Here is a 16,238-nt window from a genome sequence, read left to right as displayed (position 1 = left end):
TATTTTCCGAAATAATTTCCTGTGAAAGTTAAAAATTAATTTTGACAACAGGCTAAGCGCTAACATCCGTATGGGCGCAATAACATTTTTGAACATCTTAAGTGTAACTTTCAGTGGTTGAAATGTTCGTCTATTGATAATCTTTGGTCCCCGCCCCCCCCCCATGGCTGTCCAAATTGAAATTTATAGATGACCATACAACTAATAAATGACCTTGTTTTATTTTTTGAGAATCAGCCAAACAACATAACCCCAAAAGTTTACCATACTGTCACTATCACAATAAGTGACAGAGGCTTAATCTTGCTCTGTTGATTGAATTCTAAATATAATATGAACAATTTTAAGAATTTCAAATATAGAGAAGAGAGCTACACTACAATTATTATATAGTTTGATTTGGATTTTCGTAAGAACAGCAGCATGTTTAGTGGTGTCTTTATCTTCTAATAAAACTTGGTTTATGCCAGAACCGATACCAATAAACAATTTGTAGCTAGTCGTTAGCCCGTGGAAAAATCCACGGGTTCGCCCGCCCTTTTTATACCGCATTGCGTTCGTCTCACTACGTGCGCAGCTAAGCTGAACGGACGGACGGACGGATGATATAGGTAGTGTAACAAGAATAACGATACATAGCTGGGAAGCACACAAACTCTGTGTGCATAGCTAGCTCTAGCATAATAATATATGCTAGAATATCTGGCTAGGATGAAAAGCTGAGTAACCTAAGTTATATTAAGTTTCAGTGAACTAGGTAAACATATTATATCTTACAGTAAAAAATGAAGGAGTAAGAAACTAGCTATCCAACATTAAAGTTGCCATAAATACACAGTTAATATCACTAATTCTATACTTATAATTTTTGTCACACTACCAGTGCTAGTTAATATCCTCTATTTTGTTATAAACTACGAAACCAATATCATTTGCTGTCAGAACAGCAAGTAAACAACTTGTTTTAAACTAACCTTGCTTCTATGCAATCTCTTAATTTTTCACCACTTCGGGATCAAGAATAGGATCCGATATCTTCGAAGTAAATAAGCTCAAGCAAATATCTAACGGAATACTTGTTTTCGTCAAAACCGGAAGTTGACCTTTTCTTTTAAAAAAAATCTCACGAACACGCATGAATAACCAACATTGCCTGATCACTGAACATGTTAATAATATAGGTTCACAGATCAAAATTTAAGTAGTCATATAGTCAAAATAGTTTAAAACAATAGTAAAGGACAACAACGATGGGAAAATTCACCAAATCATTGATACTTATTGTTAATTTATACTTGGTGGAGGAGGTCCTAGCTTTGGAGTATTGTAGCGCAATCCATCTTTGCAAAAACAAGGAATGCATTCCATCTAACTGGCGATGTGATCAGGAGAAAGATTGCACCGATGGAACAGATGAGGAAGGATGTATATTCAAAAAGATGCGATGTTATGACGCAATTGGTGAGAATCTTCTCGAATATTAACTGTTAACATATATAAATGTTTCTGTTTTTATTTGTATGTTTCATTTCCCTTTTCGTTTACTCTTTACTCCTTCTCTTGTGTGCTTAGTACTTAATTCTTTAATGTTGCTTGTGCTCAAGTCATTTCAAGCCTTAAGGCTTGTTTCCGTTTCACTGCAATTTAATATTCGAAGAAAATATCATTCTGGAACTGTTGGCATTTTTTTACAATAGTAAATTGAATTGTTGCAAATAGTAATTATTCTATAACAAAATGTTCAAACAAGTCATTCAGGATGTTTTACGACTCCTCCAACATTCCGTTCACAATGTTACAACAACTTCGATTAAAACAAAAAGAACAAAATGGCAGACCGATAAATGACTGCTGCAGTAATTTCTTTAAAATTGGTGGATTAAGATGAGGAAGATGAAGTATTAAGCCAAATTAAAACACGAAAAAAAAGACAAAAACAGGGACGCGATTTTAACTATAATTCAAGAATTACGCAGTGCAAACACTGCAAACTAAAAACATGTTTACACGCATTTCCCCTGACTTAACCCCATTTGGTATGGCGTTTATGCTCCCATTTCCTCCTAAGTATGGGGGTCATAAAGTTCCCTCTTCTGACAGAGTTGTTGAAATGACATAAAACTTGAAAATTAGTAGTAGTTAATTAATAGTATTTACTTGTCAACAGAAGCATTTTTGTATGACGTCTTTATCAATTTTAAAATCGAGAAAATGCAATTACCTATAAAAATCGTGTTTGAAAACGTTCTGGTCAATATTTTGTCATTCTATTTGATTTTCTGCCAGTAGTATAAAGGGCACAAAACATATCTTCCGGACTTGGCAAAATAACGCAGATGTTTCTTGGAAAAATCCTAAGATAATTCGATATATTTTCACAGATCGAATTTTAGTTTGTTTGTTTTTTTGTTTATTTTTATGCTCCTATGGTCATTAGATTAGTCTTTGAAGCATTTTTCGTTTTACTATGGTGGTTTTGGTCAATGTCTAATAACCTGTGACATCATCAAGGGCGAACATCTTAGAGAAGATACCACTCATAAAAATAGTCAGAAAGTTTTTAACAATTGAGGAGGGAATTAAGAAGATAATAAAAGTAAAATTTAGCGCAGCCACTTTATGCCCATGGATTTCCAATGAAAAACGAATTGTAACTAATCGGAACGGATAATTGTGATTTCTGGAATCTGATTGGTTGATAAAATCTTCCGTCCTGATCCAAACTTAATGGCGAATCATTTCACTAGAACAGGGGAAAAAAATAATTTGCAAATAGGCAATCACTTTTAAGTATTTTTCTTTTTTTTGTTTCGATCTGTTTTGTTTTTGAGTGGAAATCTACCTTAATTGACATTATTTATTCACCTTTCGACGCTGATCTATAAATTATCAGTTCACGTTTACACTAGAAGCACTCTGCCGTCTAAACTTATTTATTTTGTTCTTACATTGTACAGGACGCAATGTAGAAGTATGAAAAAAATTTAAAAACATGTCAACCGTCTAACAAACATTTAACTGGCACGTAATGGGCGGCTAACTTGCGCCACATGCGCATATTAAGCTCACAACTAGGCACTAGAAAATCCTGACCTGCAAGATTAACACCATGCTTAGAAGCTTTTGCAGTATCACTTCGCAACATAACGATTAACTTTAAGAGTAAACGTAACCCTTCACAACTTTGTTTTTAGGTCTCAGCGACAAAAACCGCTTCAAGGATAGTCAATTTAGTTCAAGTTCAACTAGGAGAGGTCTCAAATATGGATACTACACGCCAAATAATGCCCGCTTGTCTACGAGAAAAAGTCAAAATAGTGGCGGCGGCTGGTGTGGAAGCCCTAGGAACCCTCATACTGATTGGATTGAGATTGATCTTGGGAGAATGTATCTCATCGAAAAAATTGGAACCAAAGGTAAGTACAAAAACAAAAAATATGAAGTTTATTTAGCAATGTATAATTGCGTCCTTTAGTAGCATTGAGATATGTATGCAAATAACGCTTTTTGTTCGTTCGTGGCTCAAATCAGGTTTACAGTTGCGTTGTATTTTTAGGTCTCAATGGAGGTAACACGTGGGTAAAATCGTATGAGTTGAAGTACAGTAATGGTGGAGAATGGAAAAGTTATTTAAGTTTAGATCAAACTCATACAAAGGTGTTTTATTTTCCCTTTCACTTGATAAAAATTTGATAATAATCTATAATCTTAGTCAAAGTTTTGATTACATCAATCTCTACAAAATAACATAAGCAGTACATAAGAAGTCTATTGCTGGATTTCTTTGTTGATTTTGGAAAACAACATTGTTGTGTAAAAATCTGTTTCATCATGGTTATTTTATTACAACAAAAACTTAAAAACACGAACTTTTTTATGAAATAAAATGTCTTGCTACTGTATACGAAACTACCAACACAACAACACCACTCGTGACGCGTAACATGTACAAAATAAGAACCATATATAAAGCGCACGAAAACATATTATTTTTTAACACAGACAGGATATTCCAATTTTACTATGCAGAATTTCAACAATTTTACCAACGTTTTTAAATTCATTAATTTAAATCTAATAAAAAGCTGAACAGAGAAAAATTAAAAATGGGCAATTGGTATCCGCTAATTCGTACAGTCATAGTTACTACACTGATAGCAAATATATTTCCACTAGACACACCGTTGAGTAAAAAAGAGAAAAAGACCTAGCATAAATGATTAAGTCATATAGAAGTAAAAAATAATTCAATCAGCTTTTCATATATGCTCTGGTTTTACCGCTTACTTTCTCATACCGGAATAAAAACAAGCTCCAAGTAAATGTCAACACCTACTGTTCCTTAGGTGTATACATTACAACGAAATAATATCTTTTATAATATTTTTTATTGCATTTTAGGAGTTTCCAGGGAACACGGACACTGACTCATTAGTGATCAACAAGCTGGAGTCAGGAATATATGCAAGAAAAGTGCAGATTATTCCCAAAACCTCTAAATTCGAAACGTGCATGCGAATTGAACTTTATGGATGCGACTTTAATGGCAAAAATAAACAATAATTTTTTTTGCACTCTTCGGATTTATTAAAGTTAAATTAACATGCTGCAAATTGTAAGCTAAAATTCAGCTTCAGAAAGTCCTATTTAGCTCCTGCATTGTCACGTTCAAGTGTTTCTTAACTTCTAACTTCTCCCACGAGCCTTGGTTTCAAAAAAGGATCAATTATATCGTAATGATAGAAGCCGTTTTTAACAGGTTATATATTTTCAGTATAATTTTGAAAATTTTAGAATACATTTAAATTTGAAATATGCTATCGATTTTCTTCCAATTTCTTTCAAAAGGCTGTGGCACTCCGGGTAGTGTCTATTCATTTAATGATATGTACAATGATTTATTTATGTCAAACTTTGTTGTTTCTACATCACACAAATAAAGAAACAACAAAAGGTTACTTGTATATCGAATTGGTGGCAAAAGCTATAGGTGTCTCAGGCTTTGAGTAAACTGGGAGCCCTAAAAATTTGAAGCATAGTGGGAAAACCAATGAATCTGAAATGAATGAATACCAAAAATTATTTAAATTTTTCTCCAATTGGATGTAGTACATCTAAATAAATACAAATTGCAGGTCTATATCTGCAAAATGCGCAATAAAGTGTCAATGCCAGTCATTTTACACAATACAAATACTACTTAGCCTTGATAGCAAAAACGTTTTACATGTTCAAAGAACTTCAGAAAAATAGTTTTTTTGAATAAAAAATGTTGGGAAACAAATTTTTTTTCTGCACTTAGCTATATCTTAGATACCTGTTTTTAGTATGTCGACCGACCTTCACAATACCCGACACAAACCGGGTTTTTAGCTACTGATATGTACCTCTTGTGTGCAAGGAAGGTTTTTAGACCAAATGACGACAGTTAAGTGATTTTGTCGCTAGCAGAGTAATGTCGATTTGAAATTAACTTTTTATAAAGAATGATCAGCCGAAGTAAACATATGTTTTAACATCCAGCAAACCAAGAAAAATCTTATTCCCTTTATTTCAGGCTAGTATACAGGAAATAAAGCACTGTGAGTACAGAATCCTGTTGATTCTGTACTCACAGTGCTTTAGTAAAATGGGCAGTTTTTAGACATTTTAATCCTATTGTAATGACAAATTTTATTCCCTTTATTTCAGGCTAGTATACAGGAAATAAAGCACTGTGAGTACAGAATCAACAGGATTCTGTGCTCACAGTGCTTTAGTAAAATGGGCAGGTTTTGACGTTTTATTTAAGGGGACATTTTATTACTATTAAAGCAAACTTTCAGGGAACCAAAAAGGACGAAGTTTTGTGGTTTTCTTTTGCTAAAGAAAAGAACGCATAGTGAGGCATAAACTGTTGCAAATAAAAAAATAAAAAAAAACTTTCGGGCACCAACTTATGACTTTGAAAAGATATAGAACGATAAATGCCTAATTAAAAAACCAATCTATATTTGTGCCTGTCTTCAACAAACACTTACTCCCCCGCCGTTGAGGCTCTGATAAACAGACTATTTATTTATTCAAGAACGTGCATTTAAATTTATTTTGTGTATTTTTGATAAAAATATAGGTTTGTGTTAAAGAGGAGTAGCTGTATTAATGTAACGCCTGTCTCCAGTAAACGCTGCCTAGAAATTCTGAAAATAAACACCCCACGCATTTATTAGAGAATTTTATAGTACGTTATATTTTTTAACAATTGTCAAGAAACTCAAATGACCCGTAAACTTAAGTTACCTTTTCACATAGAAAAACCTGCATGTTGTTGAAATATTGTCTTAGCGGAATTTTGTAGAATATTTCAGAATATTTTTTAAGACATTTGGGGAATAAGAATCTCTAAAAGCTTAAGTCTGTGACAATCCGAGAGCAATCAAAATACCAAATAATACACATAACATAATAGTCTTGAACTGGAATATGTGTGGCAAACCATGTTGTTAAGTCTTAATTTGCAATGTCTCAAAAGCATCTTTTTATTCACAGAAATTTATGTTGCAGCAATCATTTTTGTCTGCAACATATATTGCTATAAAATCAAACTTATGGAAGGCATTTATTGCATTTTTTACTAAAATGGCTGCTTTTTTGCAGCTGTGTCAGATCACCTTACACATAATTTTTGTGGGCACTAAAATTTTAAATCAATAAATAAAACATTTTCTTAATCCACTTTGCAAACACACGTATATATACTATCAAAATTCTACAAATACAATACTAGGGGACTCTTTATTATTGCATTTATGGCAACTGAAAAGCATATATATATTATACATATTATATATATTATTTCTCAAAAGAATATCACAAGCAAACTCCTTAACTTTTACATCTAGTTATACAACATATAAAAGTTAGTCTAGGAACTTTCTTTAGCCAGACATGGTGGTCTTACTTGCAGCATCTAGCTATATCAAGCTATGTTGAGCTAGCAAGGTTTGAACAAAATCACAAAAAGAGTTGTTTGAAATCTACGTATGAATACTACCAAGCTTGTGAATGTTGAAGCAACAGGTTGTCCTACTTACTACGTATATATTAAGGGATATAGCTATCTATTCCATCCATGTTTGTCCATTTTTGCCCTCTTGTATCTATTACCCATTCAGCCCAGCAGCTACACACATGATTATCTAAAAAAGGCATTGCGTACAGTGTTACAAACAAATATCTTGCAGAAAAATTTAGGCTAAAACCGAGCAATTTTTTACATTAAAAGTAAAGTTATATCATTATTGTGCCTTTAGGTTTAAATACCCAGCATACTTGACTCTACCAGTAAATAACAATACTAATAAATTAGGAATTAAGTTACATGCCAAAAAAGAAAGAAATTTTTTACACTTTAAGCACATTTTTTACTAAAAGTTTGTCGAAACATTAATTTTTTAGAAATACTGATACAAACTTAATCTTTTCTTTACCTGTTAGATTGTTCTTTTAGCTTTCTAAAAAGGTATGCCGCACTAGCTGCATAACTTCACACTGCCCACAAATTTAAAATGATTTAATATAACTTTCATTTTCCCAATTTCGATCAAAAATGTATGCCTAAATTTCACCAACTTCTTCCAGCTCGTCTATGTTGTGATGCACACCATCGCCCCCCAACGGCTTCAATAATTTTGAAAAACTAAAGCAAATCCACTGAAAAGATTTTATTCTCGGCCGCCATTTTGCGCCCGCAACGTGCTCAAGCAACCAGCGCATGTGCAGTCTTACTTTCCGCGCGGAAACAGCCGTGTTCTTTGCCACTCATTTTGAAAAACGTAATTTTCCCACTCTATGCGTAGTCCAACAATATGTGGCCTGTAGCCGGCGTAGGAATTTAGGTTCCGTACTGCGTGGTTACTTATAACCTGTTACGCTATAATTTTAACTCCCATTCGTCAAGATTAGTCAAAGACTCACGCCATTTGGCTTAAATTTTTTCCGTACTATTATGATTACTGCCGACAATTGAGTGCGGGTTCTTATTGATTTAAAGTGTGTTAATGTTGAATTTTTTTGTGAAATGCAAAAAAAATCTGCATCCGAATTCAGGTGCAAATATATACATTCCATCATTCCATATGAGGCGAGGTGTGAAGATAAAGGAATTATTGCTTTTTAAGGTGAGAAGTATGTTTTTTTTTCCGACACACCTTATATTTTTTTAAAGGTTTTCAGTATATTAGCTACGAAAAGCTAGGTAAAGAGAGTTTTTCACAACAGACTATTAGAAATGAATACAAAAAGATTTAATTAGGTAGGTATAGCTAGCTAACTGGCTCATTGTTTTTGTAAATGAGCTCATTAAAAAGATTTTTTGTCATTGTGAAGGAGTTCTTTCTCAATTAATACTTGTTTTGTTATACACCTTTTCACAGTTGAGTAAAAATAGCATACCTTTATTTTATCCAACTCAAGTTATCTGTACAACTAGTTGCACTGTACTAATTATCTTAAAACCAATTTTAAAGACAGAATCTCAATATTAAAACTGAAAACGACCTTTCCTTTTTACCAAAAATACCTAGGCTGGCAAACGTATTTGTTGTGTTTTCTTCAATTTTTGCGCAGTAGCCTCCGCGTAGATTTTTCTCGTAGCCGCGCGGCATTGTCTCTTGAATGGATAAGTAAGGTTGGTAATGAAAATAAACAACTCTTCAAATAGCTATTAGAAAAAAAAGATTTTTGGGTGCAAGGTCATGGTAAAATATGTTATTTTTAGATCCAATCCATCAGGAGACTTTCTATACAGCTCAGCATCGTTGGTATTGGTAGGTGATAATTCTCTTGTTGATGCTTTGAGAATTTTGACATCCACAGAACTCTTCTTGCATCCTTTCTTTTATTCCAAGCATCTTGTTTTCAATATGCCTTTAAAAACCAAAAGGAAAATATTTTTAAATCTGAAAAAAGTTTATTCAGATTTTCCCTGTCCCATATTGTTTGTGACATGATTCTTTCTCCGTAGGAGGCAGTGAAAGCAGAAGCAATCAACAACTGTACCCCTAAGACATGGTCGCCTTTTCTGTAATACTTGCCCTGTCAACAGTAATAAAAAGAAAAATTAATACGTTTTACCCACAATTCAGCTTGTTACGGCTCTTGTTTACGCCCATCTATTTTAACTGATGGAGATCAGTTAAAAAATTTATTTTGTTATGAAAGCATTGTTAAATCTGGTGTAGACTTCAAACCAAAACATTACGTTCCCTTTGTTCCAGGTTGCAACCTTATTAAACAAGAGTCGCACTTTCCTATTTCAGCCTGCAAGTGAACGATTTAAATATTACTCCGGGCTAAGTGATTAATCTACGCAAACAACGTGCACATCCATACAGGAATATTACTTTCTTAAAACTTATCGTAATTTTGGTTAAACACAAACACAGGAAACAGGCATTATTAACATTGGACTGAGTGCTTAGTACAGGTAAACTATACTAAGCACAATGCGTTTAGGCGTAACACCCTTTATTGTTACTTCAGTTTAAATAAAACACGTCGTTACCTCGTTCAGCTAAAAATACATGAATTAAGTTTTCAAGACAGTAATAGAACGTGTCCCAACCTCGTCCCCAGGGCATCTTGTATCTTTTCTGACCCTGGGACAGCGATACGAACATGGCGCTGAAGGAGGCATCGTCACGTGACCCTCCAATACACAGTTTTTCTGTGTGTAATATTTAATGAGATTTGTCTAAATTAACCAAAGTTTTATATATAACCTTGGAGAGCTAAGCGAGCTCGATGTTTTACGTCACAGATACGTGCGGCGAGTTTGTTTTGATTTTCTTATACGCAACACACAAACTGCTCCAATATTTCACCTGAATGTTTTCTAAATATATAAATATACAATCATGTAATTTATGCTGCTGTTTACTTGTTATAAAAGTATTGTTAAGTCTGCTGTAGACTTCAAACCAAAACATTACGTTCCCTTTGTTCCTGGTTGCAACCTTCTCAAACAAAAGTCGCATTTTCCTATTTCAGCCTGGAAGTGAACTCTATAACCCCAAACTCATATATCGTTCCTGTGTATCTGAACAAATACATGGGTTGAGGTGTGCATGTATCATATCACATGTATGTACATTTCATCTTTATTATTTATTATTCCATAGATTAAGTCGTGAAAAACTCTGGATCCGCCCCTGTGCATATTTTTTAAAACTGATCTTTATGAATAGTGTCCTTTGTTTTATATATATGCATACGATTCCTTTGTTATTTTTTTATGCTTAAGTTGATTTTTAAAGGTTTTTTGAGAGTTTTTTTTACGTAGAGAAGGCGTAAGTTTTCTTGAGTAGAATACAACGAATTTTGCAAAGAGAGTTTATATTGAGTTTCATACAACGAACTTTAGCGAACAGAGTTTACGTTGAGTTTTATACATCAAATCTTAACGATCGAATTTCATGCATTGAGTTTCTTGATTTGGATTGACAAATGAAATTTATCAAGAGGTATTAGATGTGTTGGAGCAGAAATATAGCAACAGACAAGTAAGCTAATTTGAAAAGTTTAAGATCCGTTGGAGTAGAACCACAATCATATGAATGGCTGTTAGTGCCTATATCAAAAACTAAGTCACCTGATGAGATAACACTACTTTTAAGCAGAAAGTTTAATAAAAACGATGATGTGTGGCAGATAGACAAGATCATGAAAGAGCTAAAATCAGAGATTCAAGATAAAGAAAGAGTGGAAGGTGATGGTGATTGAGAAAGGAGCAGTGCACCCCTTAAACACAAAACAACTGAGCTCCTTCATACTGGCAACTCAAAACAAACCTGTCCATTTTGTAAGGTGCTCATTTTCCAGATAAATGTAGAATGATAACAAATATTGAAAGAAGAAGGGAGATATTGAAAAAAGATAAAAGATTCTTCTTATGCACCAAGCAGGATCATTGTTTAAGATTGTTATTCAACCCGACCTGTTTCAGATGCAAGGGCAAACACCACACAAGCATTTGCCCAGATAAATCCAAAGAAAATTTAACAATCTGCAATAACAATCAATGCGAGACCCAATATCTTGCAGACTACTAAAGTGTCTCTGGTGGCATCAAGATCATCAACAAATATATGTAACGATGAAATTAAAGTAAAGGTTATGTTAGACAGCGGTAGCCAGCGCAGTTACATTTTATGCAATATATTATAACTTTTTGGAGCATCAGTGCATCATCAAGAGGAGATGATAATATCTGGATTTGGTGGCACCACAATAAAAAAAAGAAATTATGATATTGTAGATTTTGTGCTGTTTAATGAAGAAGGAGAGAAGGTGCCTGTTTCAACTGTTGCAGTTGAGAATATATGTGTACCTCTGCAAGGTCAAGCAAAGACTGATAAAAGATCGTACCTTTATCTGAAGAACTTGAAACTTGCTGATTGTTATGTGAGTGCATGCAATCAAAAAGTTCATATCCGAATAGGGAATGACCACTATAGGGATATCATGGCAGGAAAAGTTGTTAAAGGTGAACATGGTCCTGTTGCTTTGTCTAAGTTTGGGTTTCTGCTGTCTAGAAGTACTGAAGATAAAGGCGGTGATGAAGCTGAATCAAGAAGTACACTGGTAGCCAACAGTTTAAGAGTAAGCACCATATCAAGTGAAGACTTGGATCGCAGTGTTAGAGAAATTTTTGGGAGATGGAGTCTATTGGATAAAATTATGATAGATAACCTACTTGGTGACAACTTTCAACTAGCAAGGTAGAGACTGTTAGAAAATTTGCAAAGACTTAAAAGAGAGAGTTGATGAAGACTTGGGATTATAAAAGCAGTTGATCCCAAAGATGAAGCACCTGTTGGAAACACCTATTACATGCCATATTATGCTGTTATTAGGGAAGACAAGGAAACTACGACAAGAATAGTTTATGTTTAGTCACAGTAGAATAATAGTATATAGTAAGTAGTAAGTTAAGTCACATGGTATTTCATTAAATGAATGCTTGCATCCTGGAAAGACTACATTTACAGATTTATTTGGCACGTTGCTAAGATTTAGATGTTATAGGATTGGCTTCATTGCAGATATTGAGAAGGCATTCCTGTCTGTTGGTGTGAAAAAGGAAGACCGTGATGCACTATGTTTTCTATGGTTTGAAGATGCATTTCAAGATAAAGGTGAAATTAAGCATTACAGATTTACAAGAGTGTTTTTTGGTATTATCAGCAGTATGGCGCAGCTAGATGAAACAATTGGACACCACCTTGCTAAGTAGAATGGGAAAGAACAAGGGCTGATTAAACGACTACTAGTTTTACTTTATGTCGACGATTTATCAAGTGGAAGGTGGCTAATCGAAACTGTTTATAAAGTTTATCAAAATTCTAAACAAATATTTGGTAATGCTAATATAAATATACGGAAATAGAAAACTAGTGATCCTAAGCTGGTCGAGAGAATAAAGACTGCAGAGTGTACCAAGAACCCAAGTAATAAAGTTAATATCAGAAGATTATGCCAAGTTCATGTTGAACTCAACCGACTCATGACAAATCAAGGTTCTAGGAATACCCTGAAATACAAAGACTGACAGAATGATATCAGGCTTAGAAGGGGTGCTAGAGAGTGCAGTGCTCACCGCTACAAAGAGATCTCTTCTAAGAACAATTGCATCTATATTCGATGCATTAGGACAGCTGTCACCGCTTGTAATTTATCTGAAGACACTGTTTCAAGAAACTTGCAAGGAAAATGTTAACTGGGATGAATTTTTGGAGAACAATTCACAAGACAGGTGGAGAAAATGGCTGTAAAGTGCAAGAGAATTTAAACCGATAGAAGTTCCGTGATGGCATCAAACAACGCCTACCGGAATTGTTCCTGTTGGCTTCCTGCGATTCCTACGTCGTCGAAACTGATGAGCAAGAGAAAACTAATGTTTTGCTTATTACTTTAAAGACAAGAGTCTCGCTGCTGAAGAAACAATCTATTCCACGTTGGAGCTGTTAGGCGCATTGATCCTTTCCAGACTGATAGAACGAGTAAAGATTGAATTATCAAAGATCATGAAGATTGATGATGCTATGTGCTTAACCTTAAGCTAAAGAGATGCTTAAGGAAAGCAATTAAAAGTTTATTAACTGTGTTAATAGATATCAAAGCAGTAGTAAATAACCGCCAACTTACGTATCTTGAAGAAGACGACATTGTTGTACCTGTAACGCCATATCATTTGTGTTTTGGCCGATGAATCAATTCAAAGTCGATGAAGTTAATAAAGAATTTCATGTAGTAGATCTTAGCAAAGACGATATTGTAAATGGGGTTAGAAAAATGGAAAAAGTAGCTGTTCATTTTTGGAGTAGGGAGTATCTGATAGAGTTACGAGGGAGTCATAAAATGAGTTCAAAGAAGATGTCAATCAAAGTAGGTGATAAGATGTTAGTCCATGATGATGGTAGCAAGAGAAACAACTGGAAGATGGGAAGAGTTCACCGGCTGGTCATTGGAAAGGACAACGTCATCAGAGGTGTATTGTCCAGCCTTTACGAATCCGCCTGATGTGTGTTTTTTATGTTTATTATAATTATAGACAGTCCTGAGCTTAAAACACCACGACACTGTCTGGACTTCTTGCGGCTGATTTTAGAACCTAAAATAAAATAGGACCATTTCATCTTCATAAGGCAACGTTTAAATTTGGAATTTGTTTCTCTTATAAACATTACTTCAGTCTGCTCTAAGTTTGATTGTGTTTTTGCATTAAACATATACCAGCTAGAGTTTAAACTTTCACTTACTTATAAAAACAAACATACATGTCCACTTTAAAAAAAAAACCAGGGTAAGCCACAAAAAACTGTGCGGCTTGTCGTTCAACGCTCGATGGAGCTCTTTAGTTCATGGAGTAAAGCGGTCACTACATTATGATGTGTCAGGAGTAATATACAATAGCAAAATCAATCATGCAGCATTGCTTTATTTTCGGCAAATGTTCCAGTAAAAGTTAAAAAACTGATTGTGACAGGGGACTGAGCGCTTATCCATGTAGGTGTAATACGCCTTTCCAATAAAAACGTCGGTTTAAATAAAACCGTAGTAGCTCGTTGTTACTTCGTCCAGCGAAAAAATTTTTATTTTTTAGAATAAGTTTTCATGACAGTAAAAAAGGTGTAGCCACTTTACTTATTTAGTATAAAAAGAACAGTAATAAATTAGGCTAGCTAGCTAGAGCTAGAGTTTACCTTTCTCCCTCAAAATCAACGTTTGTAGCCAATATCTTAAGTTGTTTAAGATTTATACATGGCCAAAAAAAGTGATAATATTTTGACCTTAACATGCAAAACATGTAAAAAGCACAATACAAAGCTTTTAGAAAACAAAAAGGCAAAAAAAAAACAACCTACAAACCTCCTTCAAAAAGCCTACCATTAGATTAAATCGCCCACTAAGTATGCCGTCATCGGAAGAATTTCGTTCTTACCCAACAACGGAACGGATCACAAAGCGTATCAAGGGGTGGGGGGTCCAAATTGAAATGATGTACCCAATTTTTACGATTTTTCAATTTCGTTTTTCCTTTCTGATACCATAGTTATTCTTGCAAATTGTTAATCATAACTATTCTTTTTAATTAAACAGATGGCATACTAAGATATATCAAAATGAAATAAATTTAAGGCCCCCTTTTTTTTAAGGAATTCGCAGCAAGATCAAAAGAACTGCGGCTGCTTCTGGTACCATTTTGCGCATACACAGACAAGATACGGCTGCAATTATAGAGCAGCATGGCAAGCCAAAAAGCACTGTTTGTGGTTAAATACACACATTCTGATTATTTAAATGTACATATATGTAATTAGTGGGCAAACCGCGCTCTGTAAAGAAATTGAACAAAAGATAAATCTAGAAACCAAAAGCTCACTTTTTAAACGCAGTATGAGCTAGTCTATTAAACTCATTATATTGTCCTTTTTGATATTTTTGATGAGAGAAGGGAAAAAAGTTTTGGTAGTTTGATATTTAAATTGACAACTTATTTCAAAATCAAAAGTTACATCAATTTGGGACCTAGAAAAAAGAAAGAATTATCATTTTGTGGGATGAAATAAATAATTTTTAATATTTGTAGTTTCATCATATATACATACATGTACTTGTGAATCTCAGTTCGCTAAAAACAGTGTTGTGTAATTTCGCAAAATTTCGAAATTTTAAATTTTTTTTACACTATCTTAACAAAATTGATTTTCCAAAGAAGTAATTAGTTTTTATCAAAATTCGCAAAAATGTATTATCGTGAAATTTGGATTTTTTTTTAATTCTTAATTTTTAATTTTTTATTTTCTTTACGTATAATACTAATCTAATTAACATAAACCTAATCACTATATATAATATATATAATTATATAACTTTAATTGCAGTACTATAACCTTTGTGTTACCTACATACAGAAAAAATGTTGTGAAACACCTTCCCGCGAAAAAAATGTGGAAATATCATTTTTTTTCCTTTAATATTAACCACCCAAATTAAAATTCTGTCACAATAGACACGGATATAAATATACAGTAGACTCCCGATAACTCGAATCTCTCCTTAACTCGAACGTTTTTTTTTGTCTCTTCGGGTATTTCCTCTCTATAACTCTATAACGTTGCAACATGTATCTAGAACTTTATATGACAAAAGCAGTTTTTTGCATTGTTTTGGCTCTGTAAACATAAATAAAGTCTTAACTATTTCGAGTGTTTCATATCTACATGTGTGAGGTGTTCCTAAATGATTCTTTGCTATTGAAGTTTTATAATCATGGCGATGGAAAAAAACAATGTTTAATCAATATAACAGCGGGCAGTTATCCAAACGAAACACACTTAATTGGTCATTTATACAAAATTTATAAAAAACTTGGAAAAGCTCCCAACTCCCTGTTACCTCTATAACTTGAACGGTTTCCGATTCCCCGAGGCTGTTCGATTTGTAGAGGGTTCACTGTAGTAAAATTCTGGGTTTTATGCAAAATAAAGATGCGTTTATAAAGGTAATTCCTGTACTAAATTTTGCGAATGCGCGTAACATTAGTACGCGCGAAAATTATTGCAAATAAGGTACAGCAGGAGAAAAAACACTGGGAGGTCTGGGTTCAAGGGACAACAAGTCAGAAGGGAAATTACAGTAGACTTTCAAAGAAATAGTTTTATAATAACACCGAATTATATCTATACATTTAATGA

At 33.8% G+C, this 16,238-nt stretch overlaps 1 protein-coding gene across 1 annotated transcript; it reads left to right on the top strand.

The window, feature by feature from the left end:
• The first annotated feature begins 1,759 nt into the window (after positions 1-1,759).
• Positions 1,760-4,563, top strand: LOC130625197 (contactin-associated protein-like 2). Its single transcript, XM_057440260.1, has 6 exons — positions 1,760-1,856; positions 2,168-2,285; positions 2,958-2,971; positions 3,195-3,416; positions 3,557-3,657; positions 4,402-4,563. The coding sequence occupies exons 1-6, from the start codon at positions 1,760-1,762 to the stop codon at positions 4,561-4,563; spliced, it is 714 nt and encodes a 237-aa protein (XP_057296243.1).
• Positions 4,564-16,238: the final 11,675 nt, after the last annotated feature.

This window comes from Hydractinia symbiolongicarpus, chromosome 14 (genome assembly GCF_029227915.1).
Source record: "Hydractinia symbiolongicarpus strain clone_291-10 chromosome 14, HSymV2.1, whole genome shotgun sequence".
Classification (NCBI taxonomy): Eukaryota; Metazoa; Cnidaria; class Hydrozoa; order Anthoathecata; family Hydractiniidae; genus Hydractinia; species Hydractinia symbiolongicarpus.
The sequence above is the reverse complement of the archived record's forward strand: the minus strand, read 5'-3'. Positions and strand labels throughout refer to the sequence as shown.